This window comes from Achroia grisella, unplaced genomic scaffold, assembly GCF_030625045.1.
Source record: "Achroia grisella isolate CSIRO2021 unplaced genomic scaffold, CSIRO_AGI_Agris_v1 utg918, whole genome shotgun sequence".
Classification (NCBI taxonomy): Eukaryota; Metazoa; Arthropoda; class Insecta; order Lepidoptera; family Pyralidae; genus Achroia; species Achroia grisella.
In genome coordinates, this window is record NW_026713067.1 from 2,807,797 (window position 1) to 2,827,769 (window position 19,973).

The following is a 19,973-nucleotide window of genomic DNA, read 5'->3' on the forward strand; positions in this document are numbered from 1 at the left end:
TGTACTATTCTCAGGTCTACTGCATTTTTACTCAAAATATCAACAATCAGACACGATGTTTCGGAGTTTCAATAGAAACACTTTGACACGGGAATTTTATATAAAAGAAAAGATACACTAGCTACTCTGTTGTTTTTTAGATAAAATATTGTCTTGATGTCGAATTTCAATAAATTCAATCCATTAGTTTATTCATGAAAATGTAGCAAAAGACAATCAGACTTACTATCAAAATTCATCATACTCATGAATACAAATATTTGCATCGTGCGAGGAATCGAACCCGCGACCATCAAAAGCAAAGGGGTGTGCTAAACCGCTAGACCACCCAGGCCGTCAACATATATTGTAACAAATATAATAATAAGTAGGACAGTTCAAATAACTTACCTAAGCATGTCCTGTTGGGCTGCGGGGAGTATATCCTCGGCACAGTGACCCGCCAGTGTTCGTGGAAGTGTGCGGGGGACAGCATCCCTTCTGCCATCTTGGCCCGCCATTGCTCAACAACAGCGTCGGCGCGCGCAGGCAGCGTAAACCTGCCCGGGATCGTGCCGTTTTCACTCATTATTCACCGTTTCTTGTGGCTAACGTCACCAGTACAGTTTGGGAAACACTGAACTTTGTATCATAATTTAGTTTGATATCCTAGCATACAATGTTTTTCATTTTAAATGAACACTCATTGTTAAAATCACCTTTTATAAAGCGAATATACCGGATTATGTAGAGATATTTTAGTTTCCACTTATACTCATTTACTTACTAATTGTATTGTATTTTAACTTTTCAAAGAATGAGGTAGGATTAGATAAGTAGATATATATACACTAGCAATGAGCTATGACCCCGCAAACGCTGTTATGCCATATTAAATTCGCAATTAACAATATAGGGGTTGGTTATAGAACGGTAAAAATTTAAGGTTGTGTGTATTTTATAAATGCCAAATTATAAAAAAAATAAAAAATAATAGGGGTGGATAACCATTATCAATTAGAGGTATGAAAAAGTAATACCTAAATGGACAAAAAATATTAGAGTTAAGTACCACTCAAGGGTTACATAAGCAGAGGCAGACAAATTAAAAGATGGGGAGACGATATTCAGTCCAGAGAAAATAAAAAAAAATAAACGATGGACAACCTTTACCAATTAGGAGTATGAAAAATAGATAGAGCCCATTCTCAGACCTACTGAACATGCATATAAAATTTCAATAAATCGGAGAAGTATGATAACTAAAATTGAGACACGAGAATTTTAATTATATTTTATATATATAGGTTTACTTTACATCGGGCTTACTTCAGATAAAACTGATTACTTAGATTAGGAAAGTAAAGCATTACACTTCTATATCTATATATACAAAGAGGTAAAATATCTTTCTTTGTTTTTAAAGGGTTATTCAAGGGCGTTGCTAAGTACAAGTACTTCAGCCGAGTGTCTGAGTGTTTGAAGAACAAAAATAACAATGAATTTAAAATCTAAAGAGAATTCAAAGTTATACCTATTAATTAATTTTATGTATTTCCACGCCGTGATGGGTTGATCCACGTTGATCAGTACTATGGGCCATTTTAATGGTTTGTTATAGTTTTTTTAGGAATGATAATAAAATGGCCTCCGCCTGTTCTAACGGTATATGCTGGCGAAGCACCAGGGAAGGATGATAAGAAGAGTATGAAGTTAGATCAGTTTGCCCACCGAATTTACCAGAAATTAACCACGATGGCTTCAGATTGGGACCGCGTGGTATGACGACCGACCTGACATGGTACGTTGCTAGCAATGGGGATATTATCTTTATTATTAACAATTCTCTACCCATCACTTTGTCATAGTAACATTACTTAGACATATTGAACATAATAAATATATTTTATAGACATTTATTTTGACAAAATTATAAGATATTATGTAAGTAGGATATTTCACTAATTATACTACTGTTAAGGACTAAGTTTCTGGAAAAATAAAGCGATACCGTAACTCCGGCATCGGTAGCTCGTAGTTACACCATGTGGTTTTGTTTAGTGAAAAATCTTACACCTACGCTCTACCTGCGGTGGATATACTTTCTTTGTGAAGACTTTTTCCCTATGTTAAAAAGAAAATGTGAAAAATTAAAATATTGTCAAATTTTAATTAATCGATTGTTAGACTAAAAAAAATATTTTTTTTTAGATAGTATGTCACATCACCGTTTACGATAGTAACAAATATGACGTACACATAATAATAGATATGTGTGTTTTGGTGATAAAGTAATATTTCTTATCATACAAATATACGAGATAAGAATGTGCTCGATCCTGTCCATCCCATTCAGGCACTTATCAAAGGTTATCAAAACACTAGCTAATTAAATATACAATACAATACATTCAAATCACATTCCGTCCTTGTATATAACAATTTGTGTCACTTCATCTTATTAATTTGGCAATAATTCGATCATTAGTGATCATTAACGACAATCATTAATAACTTCACCACTTTAGATATAAATTGATGAATTTTTAATGAAAAACATATTCCACATCACAAATGAACATATAATTAAGAAATAATTAGAAATTATCGATAAGTTACAAAAATACGCGACATGAATGTTTCGTACGAAAAAAAAACAACTTGCTTGCTCTATGGTAAACAATACACTGAACATACGTTTGGCATGACGCCACTGTGCAGTACTCAATCTATTTTTATATAAAAAAATCATCGAGTAAAGATCAAATGTACGTATTTGAATTTTAGATTTTTTGGTTTATGCCCTTATACACGTTCAGATTTTCTTAGACAAATACCTACGGTATATAATGAATATTCAGATAAAGTTTTATTATATAAATCACAAATAATGATGAAATATAAATTTAAGGTCACGTTAATGAAATAATTGGAAGTTTTATTTCATTATTTGGAATTTTATATGAGGATTTAGATAATTTAAAATAAATCAAATGTATTAATACCATAAATAGATACCTAGACATCCATACTCATATTACGAAAGCTTATGTCTCTATCTGTGAATTTGCTACCTTTTCGCGGCTTAGCGGCTAAGCTGATTTAAATGAAATTTGACATAAAAATTGTATCACAATGGAATAGGACATTCAGAAGGACGGATACACTTTAGCATTTACAACATTAATAAGGACATGGCTAATTTGTCTATGGTTCTATTTAAGTACATCTATTTAAAAATACATCGATAAATGTTTTATAATGTCGCGTGGTCCACACGTCATTCGCTGATAATTCGATAACGATCGATGTTGTAGATTGGTTATTTTTATAATTGACTATACATAAATTATATCACTTATTCAATTTCCCCTTCACTAAACCTCCTCCCTCTGCTTTGAAATAGAAATTATTTATTTTTGAAATATAGGTACAGTGATAAGATGTTATATAAGAATATTATTGATAAGCAATATTTACCATATCAGGCATGCAAATAATATGAAAGTATTCGTATTTTTAGTGTCCAAGAATATTTTTTGTCAAATAATCTTGGACACTAAAAATTATTAAGCGACGGCCAATTTGCCAATATTTCAGTTTCTGTTTAAACAGTGTAAGAGATCTCAGTTGCCCAATATTTTTTGGAAGCTTCTCACAGATGATCATATTTTAATAGACTTTCGTGTTTTTATACTAAAATATGATTTCATAAGATATAAGACCCAAAGGACACCATCCTTTGGGTCTCAGTGATGTCATAGATTTTATGTTTTTTTACATAAATTTTGTGACTCTACCAACCCCTTGTTACGGAATGTCACACTGTCGACCCCCCTAAAGAGTGACGTAATTTATGGACCCCCTATCTGTACCACAATGACGGCCTGAGTGGAGGTTCGAACCCCTGGCGGTGCCCTCAGATCTAGTCCTAAAACTAGTCCTAGTCCTTCCTAACGAAGGACATGAGTTTGCCTCTGGAATTTTTCACATTCAAAAGATTATTCCTATTAAACATGTATATAGGTTATATTATAATAACATTGTGCGGTAGATTGTAATAAAAATACAGCTATGACTAACATAAGAGGCTGAAAGTGTCCTATATGAATAAATTATTTTTGAGTTGGAGTTTTGAATTCAAACCGGACGAAATCAGGACGTCGCACTAGTTCTTGATTAAACATACGATTTACAATATTAAGACTGACAAACAACGCCTGTTACAATTATATAGGTTAAACACATTCTCTTATTTCATTAAAGTCCGGACAGCGGAATGTTTATATTTAATTTCTTTGATAATTTAGTATCGAACAGCCTAGATTTAATATATCGTATCGATTCATTTAAAATTTCGGTCAAGAACGTGAGAGAACATGCCAGAAATTGGCTTCGTTCATATAACAACGGCTTGGAAGAAGGTGGACGTGAGTTTGAGTTTGATCTTGGTGACTAATGTAATTATGACTAAATTAGCGTGTCTACACTAATTTAATCCTAATTTTAACGACTTTCCACCACTAGTGTGACGTCAAATAATTTAAAATTCGAACTATATTCAACAGCCTTTGCACGACACGTTCTTTCGCGCGCAATTAGCAGCGCGCGCAATCGTGAGTGATTGCATTGAACTATTTTTTGTGATCAATTTTCGCGCGAAATTGCGCGTTTAAGTCATTTCACTTTTTTTTTAGAATTATTTTTATTTTCCAGAACCCGTTTAAGACTTATATATTTCCCATAATTCTATAATTAGGTATGTATAATAGTATTATTATTAATAATATAATTAGGTCAAAGGCTATATTTTATCGCAAAAAGTAACGTGGAAATAGGAGATGGAAGTTTGTTCAGACAGAGTCGCAAATAACAGCATGTATAATCATAAAAGTAAAATACAAAATGAAATGCTGGTCATGATAAACCCATTAACAATGAAATGATGTTTCAAATGCATTACAAGTTACCTACAGAAGAATTTAAATAACTTGTATTTCGGCTCACACTTTGCACACTCAGACAGTTTTATTCGCAACATTTGTGTCTTGTTCTAGTTGGAGGCGAATTTGCACTCAATGCCCGGGAAATAACGTACAATATGGTGCGACGTGGAGAACGGATGTCGGCGGTACGCCAGAGCTATGATGACACGGCAAGAGTCATCATCACCTCTTCCCTAATGAAGACCTTGCTGGTGACATTGAACTCTTTATGCAGAGTTATAATTACACCGTATCGTAACATTTATCAAATTATTTACTATGATTTCATTTCCATTTCGAACCTCAATAATAATACAAGCTGTCGGCCACCACTTCGTCTGCGAGAAATTCCATCTCCTATTTAAGTTCCTACTGGGTTATTTTTTGAGACAAAAGATACATATATGTTTTAGTAATATACATAACATATCTAATTACCGATGCATCTCACCGAACGTTCTCCATATAAAACGCCGCTGTATGATTTTTTCTACATTAATTAAATAAACAAGTTTCACATTAGTCAAAATTTTCTATAACAAGTATGTTTTAGATTTAGACATAACCGAAAATCTCTACTTTTATCAAAAAATAGGAATTCTCTTTTTTTCATCTTTAGCTCATTTATATGACTATCTAAGAATGTATAAAAAATTTAAAAGCTGTGGAAGATATTGGAATCATAATGATTTTTTAGAATAAGGAAAAAAAATACATTTACTGTAAAAATAGAGTAAATCGAATAGAGCGGAACGTAAATATTTACGGTAATTTTCGATTTAAAATATTGCTACAGCGCTCGAGTGGGAGGAGACGTGAGGTCTCTAAATAGAGATAGAACTCATCTTAATATCCGTTTCACCGTTTATTCAGAAACCATCCAGTCGTAGAAAGCTAACAAACAAAACAACCGACAGACACGACCTACTTTTGGCTTTGTAATTTTAGTATGTAGGTTTAGTTTAGTCGTTTCAAATATTTATGTAAAAATAATAATGCACTACATAAATGTCTCGACAATATACCGTATCTAGTACAAGAGGCTTGGCGTGAAAATGTAGGTAAATACACGTGTAAACTGAATTAATGCAATCTCTGAAAGTACTTTTATCAGCTACCGAATAGATATCGGTTCGAAGTACCTTAATATTTATGATTTCTTATCGTTGTATAATAAACCTTATTGCAGCGCTGTACGATTCTTTAATAAACTGACGTAAAAACTGTAGTACTTCAAATATATTTTTGCAAATATTTATTCAGTAGTAACAACATACCGTCATGATTATTGTACCAGATGGGGTAGTCAGAGGCATTGTCAATTATCGACAAATCGAATTCGTGAATGTAACACTTGACATGTCCACATTTAATACGAATAATTTTATAATATATGTTTAGTACTCATTGTTGCTGACGTACTGGCCACAAATATTTACGGTCTTATTACAAAAAATCTGTTAAAACTCGGACGAAACGTCGTCTAGATGGTCGTGGTTTAAACCATTCCTAAAGTTAATACTTGGAATAAACCTAACATTATTACGAATCCAGATCTAACAGAGGACTACTTAGTACTACAGTTAAATCGTTCATTATGTATTCCATACAGAAATCAGTCACTCATGTCTGTTAGCGTACAATTACGTTCCGTTTTACCAGAAATATGAAAAGATCAAAAATAATATTACTTCAAATAAAAATGTATAAACTAAAAATAAATTTATTTCTATTTATCTATGTCTTCATTATAACTATTTCATTAATATATAATATTTATTAATGTACTATTAGGCTTAAAATCAGTTTTAAATTAAAAATAGGAGTCCGGACGGAGAAAAGGAACGGCGAGATATTTTTATTGGATCATTGGATCGTCGAATGGTGACTATTTCAAAGTCAAATGAGTGAAAAAATAACAAATAACGTCTTTATATATTTTTATTGTCGTAAAATTTGCTTTAAAAATGTTTATTTAATATATTTTTAATTTTAGTTAAAATATTTTTCCAAAAACTACAACTTACAATAGAATTTTTAAAATGGAGTTTGACTTTTTGCATTTAGACCACTGTTAAACTAGGGGCATCGCAGGTCTAACTTTAGACCATAGACGAATCACGATTTAGAGATAAACTTCATTTTGTAATAAGGAATACATTGGTGAATGGTTTATTACTAGTGCTAAACCAGGTTTATCTTTTTGTAATAAGGCCGTTAGAGTTCATATATTGTATTTTCTAAAGAATTTTATTAGGTATCTTTTTGTATACAGAACTTTTCAATATCAAATAAAGATTGTGACAGACAATTTCAGTACAGTACTTAGTTTGTAATTTTTCTCACATTTGGTTAATTTGTGACTGCTTATTAAATTATTATTACCTCTATTATAAATAATTATTATTCTAATTACCTATTACCTCTATTGAAACTTTTGTTGATAAATTTATATCTGGCCAAATAGAAGACATGGTGCTTAGAATTTTATATTTAAAAAAAAATATTCGGTGTTTCTTTTGTTTGTGAAAATTGCTGTTGACATGTTGTGAATCGTTTACTTTTACCAATTATATACATATTTTACTTTTGTATTTCACTATATTTATCAACGCTGCGTATTAAACCACTACAGCCTCTGATTAGAGGAGTGACAAAAACTACAAAGTACTTAACACGCGGTAAAATTGCGAACGAATTTTATCTTTGTTTACACAAATATGTCGAACGGTGTGATAGGCAGCCACTGCATTGCCAAATTTCAGTTTAGTACAGATAGACAATGAAGAGAAAATCAATACACAACCAACTATACATTTACATTCATCCTGCAAGATGGACCGACGACATCACGAGGGTGGCCGGGAGTGAATAGACGCGGAAGGCGGAAGATCGCACATGGTGGAAGTCTTTGGGAAAGCCTATATCCAACAGTGGATAGACACAGGCTGAAATAATGATGATGATACGTATACAGATAAAAACATAAAATCTAACATTTAGTATTTAATTTTTAAAATTTTAAAAATTTAATACTAAAAAATAACAATTTTAGTACATTTGTTCAAAACAGGCAATATTTTTGATCATAATTCTTAGTTGAATCTACCTTCCGAATGGGCGGTAGAATGAAAAATTGACATTAAACAGAGCTTCAAATTAATGAAAACGGGTTACGGCGTTGTTTACGCTTTTTCCTTTTGATGTTATTCTCCGAAATTTAATTTAAAAAATCATCTTTATAAAAGAAAAGAATAAGAGTTGAGTTTCTTGTCAGTAAGTGACAGTACTAGACTAACAGTAATAGAAGTGACAGTAGATTTGACATATCGTAAGAGTCTGTTATAGACCTATATTATATTAAGATATTTAGATTTGATTATTTGTATCCTTCTCTAATACATAATTGTGGATAATCTATACATATCTATCTATACATAAAATTGGAGTGCCTGTTTGTAATATTGTAATAACCGTTTTTTACTACATGCATATAAATATAAATAAACACCAAAATAACATTTTTTTAAATTTTTGTCTGTCTGTTTGGTCCGGCTAATCTCTAAAATGGTTGGACTGATTTTGACGGGACATTTATTGGCAGGTAGCTGATGTAATAAGGAGTAACTTAGGCCACTTTTAAGTTAGATAAAAACATTTTTTTTAAGTTAAATTCCACGCGAACTAAGTCGCGGCAGCTAGTCAATGTAATATATACATATATTATTAATTAATATCAAAAGACCTTCATGTGATGCACATATAATCATGTTTATTAGTTAGTCGAGATAATGAAGATATTATTAGCTCATCAAACACTGACAAGCCAGCTATATGCAATATAATGAGTTTTAGGAACCATATAAACACTATACGATCGATTCTATACTTGGCAAGTGACAAATTAGCTGTGAAAAGACCTTCATCTCGATTCAATGCCTGAAAATAACGTATACAAAACAAAGAGCCATTCTTGGTCCATCCCCTCCTTTACTACAATTATAGTTGTGCTGAAAGATGGTGTTATGATTTTGGGATGACGATGCTCCACAGTGGTGGATAACATTTTACATTTTTTATGTTTATTTCAATGTCTCGTTCTTTATATCTGTAATGAATTTATCTCTAATTTAATGCATTGTTTTATTTCTGTTTATATGATATAATAATTTATATGCTTCTGTCAGCATCCTCATTGTTGTGTTGTAATGTAATAAATGTTATTCTATTAACAAACACATATACATTTTTATATGTATAACTGAAATTACAAAGAAGCGCACCTGATCGGAAAATGGCAATCATCCGCATTAATTAAAGTGTTTGTCTGTCCGTTGGTTAGTTGTGCAAAGACTTAATCCGCTCACCACTTTAGAATGCTTCAAACCATTACACTCTGAATAAAGGGGAGACTGTTAGTTTTTTTTTTCGCGCTACTGCTGGTTTTCACACAGCGTCATACAACTATCCCCTTTAGGAGGGATGGGGATTGTTAGTAATAGGAACTAGTAATTCCCATTGCTAGCAATGTGCCATGATAGGTCGACGTCCACGCGGTTGCTGCTAAATTCCTAGTAAATTTGTCACGATGGGCTAACTGACCTGACCTTATATTAATCTTATCATCCTCCACTGGTGCCCACCAGCGTAAACCGTTAGCGCAGGCGGATGCACCATTCCATTATCATCCACAAAAAAAAAACTATCCCCTATAGTATAGAGGGGCGAGTGCAGATACCAATCCAAAATCTCGGAAAGACTTATGGAGCAGATTCTGTCTGACGGATATTTCTTTAGTCTGATGTAACGTCACTAAAGGTTCGAACCTCCACTAGGGCCGTTTTGTTTTGATGTCCGTTTGAATTGAACCGAGGATCGGTCGGAGTCGTGATAAATTCCTGGTGAATTTGTCAAGATAGCCTAAGTGACCTGACCTCACGTTCATCTTATCATCCTCCACTGGTGTCCCGCCAGCGAAAACCGTTAGCGCAGTCGGGAGCACCAATCCGTAATCATCTATAAAAAACTCTCAATAGAGGGAATTGCATTATCAGTAATGCAGTACAAAAAATACAAATAAACAAATTCTTAATATACAACTGCGTCACGATGCCGGTCCGGTATAAACACCGAAAATACTTAACCGGTTTTTATCAAAATTTGCTCACTGTGTGCATTTAGGTACAAATTAAAATATATAAGAATAGTTTTATCCCGATAAGTAACACTCAATATTTATAATTTTGAATAACTGACCATCCATATATTATATATCACAGTAATTATTAACCCCCATATCATATATTTATTTCAGTTTTAAGGGTGCTGCTGGTAGGGACTGGCTTCTTCGTGTTACGGCTACTGATTAAATTATTTACTTTTGACACACATGCATATGCTGTTGATCACTATTTTAATACAAAATTTATTTAAAAACTAGCTGTTCCCGCGACTTCGTCCGCGTGGAATTTAACTATATTTTTCTAAAATCAAATAATTGTTCTAAAATAAAAGTAGCCAAAGTTACTTCTTATTATGACAGCTACCTGCCAAAAAAAGTCCCGTCAAAATCTGTCCAGCCATTTCAGAGATTAGCCGGAACAAACAGACCGACCGACAGACAGACAAAAACTTTAAAAAGTGGTCTTTTTATGTATTTATCGTATTTATATCCATATGCATGTAGTTAAAAACGGTTATTTCAATATTACCAACAGACACTACAATTTTATTTATATGTATAGATGAGTCTGTATTTTTGTAATCATATAGAAACTGATTTGAAAAGAACAAGAGTCGAGTTTCTATCAGTTCGGTCGACAGGTGAGCTATAACAGTAAAATTGAAAAGTGATATTACAAAAATCCCTCAACAACACTCCTACTAAAAGCGAAAGGGTGTCAAATATAATTATTTTTAAATTAAGTTGTTATACAAAATCATACTGTCGACTATTTTTTACGCCTGGTTAATTTGTAATAGCTACTCTGCCAATACCCTAAGGTATCTGGCGCGGCAATAGATCACTTAATACATATACTAAGTGTTTATTCTCTGTTAAGTCATGGAGGACTTGAGAAAACAATTGCATAATAATATTACGTATACAAACCGATAAAGGCTACTGTTTTGACTACGCGAAACACTATACTCGATAACAATGTTAGCCTTGAGAATTTTTAATACTACAATAATAATTGCTGTAGCAGTTGTAGCAGTTGCTCTGCCTAAGGGATCTGGTGTGAAAATAAAAAAGATAACACTGAAAAGATAGTACTATTATATTTTAGAGTTTATTCTCTTATAAGAGTCTTGGAGGAGTTGAGAAAATAATTGCATATTAATATTACGAATATAAAGCGATAACGTATATAGTTTTGATTACTTGAAACATTATTCCCGATAACAAGCTAGGTCTACAGCAGGCTAGCCTTGAGAAGTCTTGGTATTAATAATTGCTGGAACGTTCCATTCATGTTCTAGGTAAAACAAAGCATGAAATTATTGGATAATAGGTGTTTTCTCGACTTCGTCCGCTTGGAATTCAACTTTATTTTTTTAAAATAAAAGTAGCCTAAGTTACTCCTTATTACATCATCTACCTGCCAAAAAACGTCCCGTCAAAATTGGTGCAGCCGTTTCAGAGATTAGCCGGAACAAACAGACAAAAATTGTAAAAAATGTTATTTTGGTGTATGTACTGTATTAATATTCATAATTCATATGCATGTAGTAAAAAAGGTTATTTCAATATTACAAATAGATACTCCAACTTTATTTATATGTATAGATCAAGGCAAAACAAAAATTGCAATCGTCTTATTATACTAATGCTAATATTATAGAGTTGAAGAGTTTGTTTGTTTCAACGCGCTAATTTCGGGTGTTAGTAGCTAGTGTTGAATAGCCCTTTCATCGAGGAAGACTATATGCCGTGTAGGGATTTTGGATCGATCTCCCGTCCAATTCAACGGGGATCGAAATTACGACGATCTTAACCAAGGTTCGAACCCCTAGCCGTAACCCAGGCGAGAGTTGACCTTCAACCGCTCCATAAGTTTGGTAAGTACGCGGGAGTGTCATCTGCACTCGTCCATTATCGTCCGCTGAAGCTGTAACGGCCAGCTGCGTCCAACAGAGTATTCCGAAAAAATACCATTGAAAAATACCATCGGGAACCAACCGGTGACCATTGAAAATAATACAGGATAAAAACAGGAAGTAGCTTTCGACTGAAGTTGGTCTTCAAAAAGAAGTTTGAGGGAGGCCGACTATTTTTTTATTAATAAATAATGTCTGTCACATTTATTAATAAAAAAAGTATAGCTGATAAGAGTGTGCGTCTGTTATCACAGCGCCACCAAGTCTTGTGTATACACATTACAAAGTATTTTACTTTGTGCAGTTACCAACAACAATTTACAAAGTATTTATGACTGATATGGTATAATGACGTAAAAATTACGACCTATTGCATTATAAGTACAATTTGTGGGAAATCCCATTAAAATAAATTATATTTTTTCTTTTAAAAACACATTAGTTCATTACCGAATTTACCTCAACAATTCCAAACATGTAAAATCCATTTTAAAGTACCAGCTTTAAAGTCTAAATTCAAACATTTGGACTTTTTGATTTATCCTAGTATTGTACGTGTGCAATATACATCCTGTTATTTTATATCTAATACTATATGTATTAGATTATTTTATTATTAGTAATGTACTAAAAAACACCTAGATTGATACCAACAATCATACTCAATAACTTAATACAAATGAAAGTACCGTGCGAAGAATCGAACCTGCCCACTATTAGAAGGCGGTCGGAACTAAACCGCTACACCACTGAAGCTGTTTCTATTTTAATTTTTAGTAAAAGACACAAATCATTCTTCTCTATAATATTAGTTTGAATAAGTATTATATATATACAAAGTAATACCTAAATGGATAAAAAATATTAGAGTTAAGTACCACTCAAGGGGTTATATGAGCAGAGGCAGACAAATTAAAAGATGGGTAGACGATATTCAGTCCAGAGAAAATAAAAAAAATATAGGGGATGGACAACCCTTACCAATTAGAAGTATAAAAAATAGATAGTAGCCGATTCTCAGACCTACTGAATATGCATATAAATTTCATAAAAATCGGTCAAGCCGTTTCGGAGGAGTATGGTAACTAACATTATGACTTGATAATTTTATAGGATGAAGTAATAGCGCGTACTAGAATCTATAAATAAAGTCACTAGGATATCCTTAGACCAAACAAGGCAACAAGTTTGTGAAGGACTTTTTATATCTCAGACACAGTACAAGTTAGAAATAGGTATAATAGAAAACTTTATGTTCTGTAATAAAATTGTCTGCAACAGACAACATTATTACAATAACTATATGTAAATGATACGACTTAATTTCAGATTTAAGTACATACTCTTTAGAAAATGTGCCAGTGTTGCCATATAAAGTAGCAAGTTGTATCTGACGAAATACTAATTTATTCTTCAACTAATAATTTCCAAGTAAAAGTACATGAAATAGTAAAAATCTGTATAAATAGTTAACATTTTAAATAAATAATAAAATTCATAATATAAAAGAAATAATTAGTCAACTTAAAAAAAAGATGTAGATGTAGAAAAGGGCTTAAGTATAAATTTATTTGAATACCGAATTTTCTATTCTAAATAGATAGATAGATAGATAGATATATTTTTCTATTAATCTAACTGATTAATCTATGGCATTAATCTGTAAACAGTAGTCGATTATTCTGAGATGTGACATTAGTCTTTGCTTTTAAAGAAGTAGAAAAAAGTAACTAATTTGGTCGTGTCAAGCCATAAAGACTAAAAAAATCTTTCTCTCTCTTTATTGCACCAGAAGTATATTACAAAGAACATAAGTACATAATAACTAATAAAACACAAAAGGCGGTCTTATCGCGTAAGCAATCCCTTCCAGACAACCTTTGGGTAAAGAAGAGAAGATAGAAAGTGGTAGATGGCGCAGGAATGGTCTAGAGAAATAAAAAAGGCATAGCAATACTAAACTATTTTTGTTTAATAATAATAAGTAAGAACCCTACGAAGGTAATAACTGGGCGGGAAGGACTATAGATCGTGTCCAGCACCGTTAGGATAAATCTATGTCCAGCAGTGGACTGTAGTGGGCTGATGATGAGTATAATTATTAAGTATAGCGTTGCCAGAGGTCCCGTATTTCCCGGCGGGACTGACTCTGTCCCGTATTCAAAATATACTCACGCACGCAACGTCCGTACGTTTAATAAAAAGCGAGTTGATAACCGTCTTTAATTTCTATTATAATTGTATTGATTTTTATAAATGTGTTAAAACCAATAAAAGTATGTTGAAGCTGACTTCATCCTCAGAAAAATATATAAAAAAAATAAAGAAATACAGAATATGATTTTGTCTTTTAGTTGTCCCGAGTAAAAAATTAAATTACCGTATTTTTTTTTGTCTATTTAAGCATTGGGCCCTTTTTTTGGTTTAAAAAAATCTGCCAACTTTAATTAGATACAACATGTACTACCACCTATTCATTTATTTTTTATATTATATAATAAAAACATATGACTAGACATTTTGTGGTTGTGTCTGTGACTAATAATTTCCATAAGACGATACAGATTAAATAATAATGACTCATAATAAAAACATATGACTAGACATTTTGTGGTTGCATACCGTCTGTGACTAATAATTTCCATAAGACGATACAGATTAAATAATAATGACTCAGATCAAACATAAAATATCACCCGTTCAGAAATATATGACACATACAATGTAGGTATATTCCACCCTTGTCTTTGTTTTTTTGGATCTCTCGGATCTCTCTTCTGGTGCCGCGAGGTTGGCGTATAAATTTCGTTTTTTATTTATTTTTTAACTAAATACTCGTTTTTTGTTTGTATAGTACCTATTTGTACTTGTAGAGATTAAGGTAAGATGAGACTGACGACCAAATTCGTAAAATAAAATAAAAAATTATATTCACATATAGACCCATGGTAAGCAGAGCTTGTGTTATGGGTACTAGACAACTGACATAAATACTTAAATACTCTTTTTGTAAATACATACATAATACACATAGAAAACACCCAGACTAATACAAACAATCCTACTCATGAATACAAAATGTTTACACAGTGCGAGGAATCGAACCCGCAACCATCGGAGTAAAGCGGTGTGCTAAACCGCTAAACCACCGAGGCCAAGAAATGTCTATCACTTCAATGTATGCTATAAAACAAATACAAATAAATATCTTTATTGTGTACCATAGGTCAAGTTAAGCGGTTAAAAAAATATTCCACAGTGTCTAGATACTTCAATAGGTCAGTCAAATTAATAAAATATAATATGTAACCACAGTATATAACTAATATTATAAATGCGGAAGTGAGTTTCTTTTTTACGCTTTCACGCCTAAACTATTAATTCGATTATGATTATTTTTTTTCGGACTACTTCTAACGCTTTTGGCCGCAGCCGGCCTTTACAGCTTCACCGGATGATGGAGACAAGTGGAGATAATATTATAATAATAATAATAATAATCTCAGGACAATTCACACAGCGCCATCTAGACCCAAGTTAAGCTAGCTAAAGCTTGTGTTATGGGTCCTAGACAACTGATACAAATACATAGATAATTTTTTTTTTTTTCCTAAATACATACATATTATACATAGAAAATACCCAGACCGATACAAACAATCATACTCATGAATACAAATGTTTGTGCCGTGCGAGGAATCGAACCCGCGACCATCGGTCGTAAAGCGGTATGCTAGACCGCTAGACCACCGAGGTCGTCAAGGTTCCGTGGGTTTGGAGATGGTACTCCAAACCCACGGAAGGACTTATGGAGCGGCTGAAGACCAACTCCCGCCTGACGGATACGACTTTAGTCTGAGGACACCCCTAGGGGTTAGAACATTAGTCGTATTTTAGAACAGTAGTCGTAATTTAGATCCGCGTTTGAATTAGACGGGAGATCGATAGGAGAGATATGAATTTTTGTACAGAGAATGAAGGATTCTGGAAACAGTTATAGGCTGCGGTAACCATTTACCATCAGACGGGCTGTATGCTTGTTTGCCATCATTGTAATATAAAAATATTACGATGATAATTATCTTATTATAAACGCGAAATTTTATGATTACAGATGTATATATATGGATAAATGGATATCTGTTTTGATGCCATGACTAAAAACTAGTAAAATAATAAAAACGGACGGAGTTTTACATAATATGACTAACGATAATATTTATCATTAGTAACGGTCATTGACGGTCTCGGTCTAAAGGTTTGGCGTACCGCTTTATTTACGATGATCGCGGGTTCGATTGCTAGCACGATAATCATTTGTACTATTCATGAGTATGATTGTTTGTATAGATCTAGGTGTTTTTATATATATTACGTAGGTACACAACGTAATACTTAAGTCTTATGTATACTCTTGTAATATGTCTGTCAATACTCGGCACCGTCCCGTCCCGTTAGTTTACCTCTCCAGATAACAGATTTAAGTTGAGTGTAAAGTCAGTCTACGTCCCGACTCCGCGTCGAATGTACGCGTTAGTAATTCGCCATGTAGCACACTATCCAATAATTTTTTGATAGTTTTTATGTTTTTTATATATATTTGAATTTTATATTTTGACGTTCTGTTTTTGTATTCTGTTTGTTTTCTTATGCCATATTGATTGTCTTTATATTTTTGCTAGCTAATCAGCTGATTACGCTCATCTAGGAACTTGTCTCATTTTAAACCAGCCTTAATACAGTCCTTCCGTAACAGTAATAATGTTCAATAAATAGTATAATTATTACACCTGTATACTCACTATCTAGATACGACAATAAACAAATAAATAATATAGCGACACCTCATCACATCATACATAACGCTACAGTGGTGAGGTAATAACCGCGCTAGTATTTCTATCAATTGTATAGTACCTAATCCTGCTTAGCTGGCGCAGTCAATTATCCTGAGTTATTATTATAAACTCATTAACAATACGTTAATAAAGAACTTATTTTCCTCAATAGCATTATTCTCATTATTCTATTGCACAAGCGCATTAAAAACAGGTCATTTGATTGAAAATTCCTTTTAATAACGGCCTCTCGTGGTCTAGCGGTTAAGCACACCATGTTACTTCAGAGGGTCGCGGGTTCAATTTCTCCAAAAACTTTTTTATTCATGAGTATGGTTTGAGAATTCCCTTTAATGACGGCCTCGGTGGGCTAGCAGGTTAGTACACCGCCTTAATTCCGATCTTCGCGGGTTCCAGTCCTCGCATGGCACAAATATTTGTAGTGATGAGTATGATTGTTTTGATCGGTCTGGGTGTTTCCTATATATATATTATGTATGTATTTACAATAAAATTATCTATGTATTTATATCAGTTATCTAATACCTATAATAACAAGCTCTGTTAAGATTGAGTTGACGTTGTGTGAATTGTCAGGGGCATTATTATTACTTAATATATAAAAATAATTTAATTATATAGTTTGGATCGTTCTGAATATTTCCTATGCACATTACGTATGTATATCTGTTATCTAATTCTTTTTTATTTTAATAATTATATAGATTACACGTCTATATTTAAATGTAGTATAAACATTATGTATGTACATTTTTGAGTATTTTAATAATCCCTATACACATAGGATAATCCATAAGTTACTTTATGGGGAGGGAAGGGGGTGGTTAGACACAACCCTTACACAAGCTCTGCTTAGCTCGGGACTAGATGGAGCTGTGTGAAATAACCAGAGATATTATTATTATTGATGCAAATAATTTACATCACACTCGTCTCTTTGCTCTGCTTGACTTATACGCTATATTACACTGTCAAAGTCTAATTTTTTTAACTTGATTAGGTAATTAAATGACTTATATTATCAGCATCAGGCGACATCCATCGTCTGATTAAATTAGATTAAATGATTTCTATTCTTTCTTATTTAAATAAACGATAGCTATTGTAATATCTTGGCCGTAATACTTGGTTTAACGGCGTATTACATTATCAAACATGTGGGATTATTTATTATTTTATTCAATTTGTGTCATTCCATATCTAAGTGCTTTTAGTATACACATATAGTCACTGCGGACTTCCATTGGGGTAGTCAGTGCCTACGCATACATGATTATATTATATATCTATATATGTATATCTACAATATATTATTTTTTATCAATTTATGTACTTTTAAACTTTTAGTATATATTTACGTATATATCTTCACGACTGTATCGTATAGGGGTAAACAGACAATGAAATGTCAAATACTCTGTCATACATACTCGTTTTAGTTTCTCCATATTCATCAATCTATTGACACTAATTCGCCGGCTTGATTTGACCTTTTGCAATACATAGTCCATTTATATGTATACAATTATACAATCTATACATATAAATAAAATTGGAGTGTCTTTTTGTAACATTGAAATTACTATTTTTACCACATGCATACGAATATAAATACGGTACATACACCAAAATATCTTTTTTTACAATTTTTGTCTGTCTGTCTGTCGGTCTGTTTGTCCGGCTAATCTCTGAAATGGCTGGACCAATTTTGACGGGACTTTTTTTGGCAGGTAGCTGATGTAATAAGGAGTAACTTTTATTATAGGACAATAAAGTTAAATTCCACGCGGATAAAGTCGCGGGAACAGCTAGTATAGTATATAATCATATAAAGTAATTTTTACAAGAAATACCGAAATTTCCATGTATCTGAATATGTTAGTAATAGTTCGGAAATCACGGAAGTTCTTCCGTGAAGATTGATAATTCTATTATAAAGAAATATGTAGTTTGTTGGGAACAATAAACTACATATTTGTTATAATAGACAGGAGAACCTGTTATACATCCTTTTTAAATAATCTCCGCAACATCCTTTTCTTAATTTTTATCACACAGGAACACTGTTTTTTTTATTATTTATTTATCTTATCACCTAATATTATAAAAGGGAATGTTTGTGAGTATCCATACTCACAAACATTCCGATATTCGTTACTCTTTCACGCAACCAATACGGAACGGATTTTGATGGAACTTTACACTATTATAGCTTATACAACAGAATAACACCTAGGCTATAATTTAAACAGATATTATGTAAATTGGGCGAAATATAACGTGTCAGGTAAGTGTAATGCAGACGAAGTTGCGTGGACCAGCTAGTACCTATATTATAAACACAACACACAGGAAAGAAGGGAAGAGAACAGCTATATCATGTCGTATCAACAAACAACATAAGTCGTGTCGTATAAACAACTTGATGGTAAGAGCTCCAGCGACCATAGCGCGGCTATTAAATAATGAATAAATTGATGAAAAAGTTGGTTATGCTCACCTGTCAGCCGGTAGCATTTCAGTGTTGTCGTCCTCCATAGACTCATCGCCTACCCCCACCTCCAACTCTACATGCGGTGGGGTGCTCATCTCAGATGATCACCAATCGCCAAGAACCCTGCGGGATATACGTTAATATCACTATCACTACGACTGATTTAATCTTAAGGTGTTTTTATATTTGAGCTTAAATAAATTAGTGCTGGTTGGTAGTTTTTATTCACACGTTTCGACTTGTAAAATGTGAACTTACAAGGATTGTTTTGCATTAAAAAATAAAACATATGCATTTATCTTTGTGCACAAAATTTAAACAATACTAGAAAAAAAAGTAGCTTTAATAAGTGAATATTCATATGATGTGAATATAATCATTTGCTAATTAACCAGATATGTGTTTAGAAGCCTCAATAATATTATTAACCAAGAGATAACAAATCAAACTAGGTCCAGACCTTTATATATGACGACCTCGGTGGTCTAGCGGTCTAGCACACCGCTTTACGACCGATGGTCGCGGGTTCGATTCCCCGCACGGCACAAACATTTG

The 19,973-nt window shown here is 32.8% G+C and overlaps 1 protein-coding gene across 1 annotated transcript in view; it reads right to left on the reverse strand.

Annotated features, from left to right (window-relative positions):
• Positions 1-19,973, reverse strand: part of LOC131853899 (E3 ubiquitin-protein ligase UBR1) — a 45,055-nt gene that overhangs the window by 22,988 nt on the left and 2,094 nt on the right. The window contains exons 2-3 of the mRNA XM_059204978.1: positions 19,425-19,541; positions 391-539 (exon numbers count right to left, since the gene is read on the reverse strand). Coding sequence (XP_059060961.1) covers positions 391-539; positions 19,425-19,513 — 238 coding nt within the window. The 5' untranslated portion in view covers positions 19,514-19,541. The remainder of the gene's footprint in view (positions 1-390; positions 540-19,424; positions 19,542-19,973) is intronic.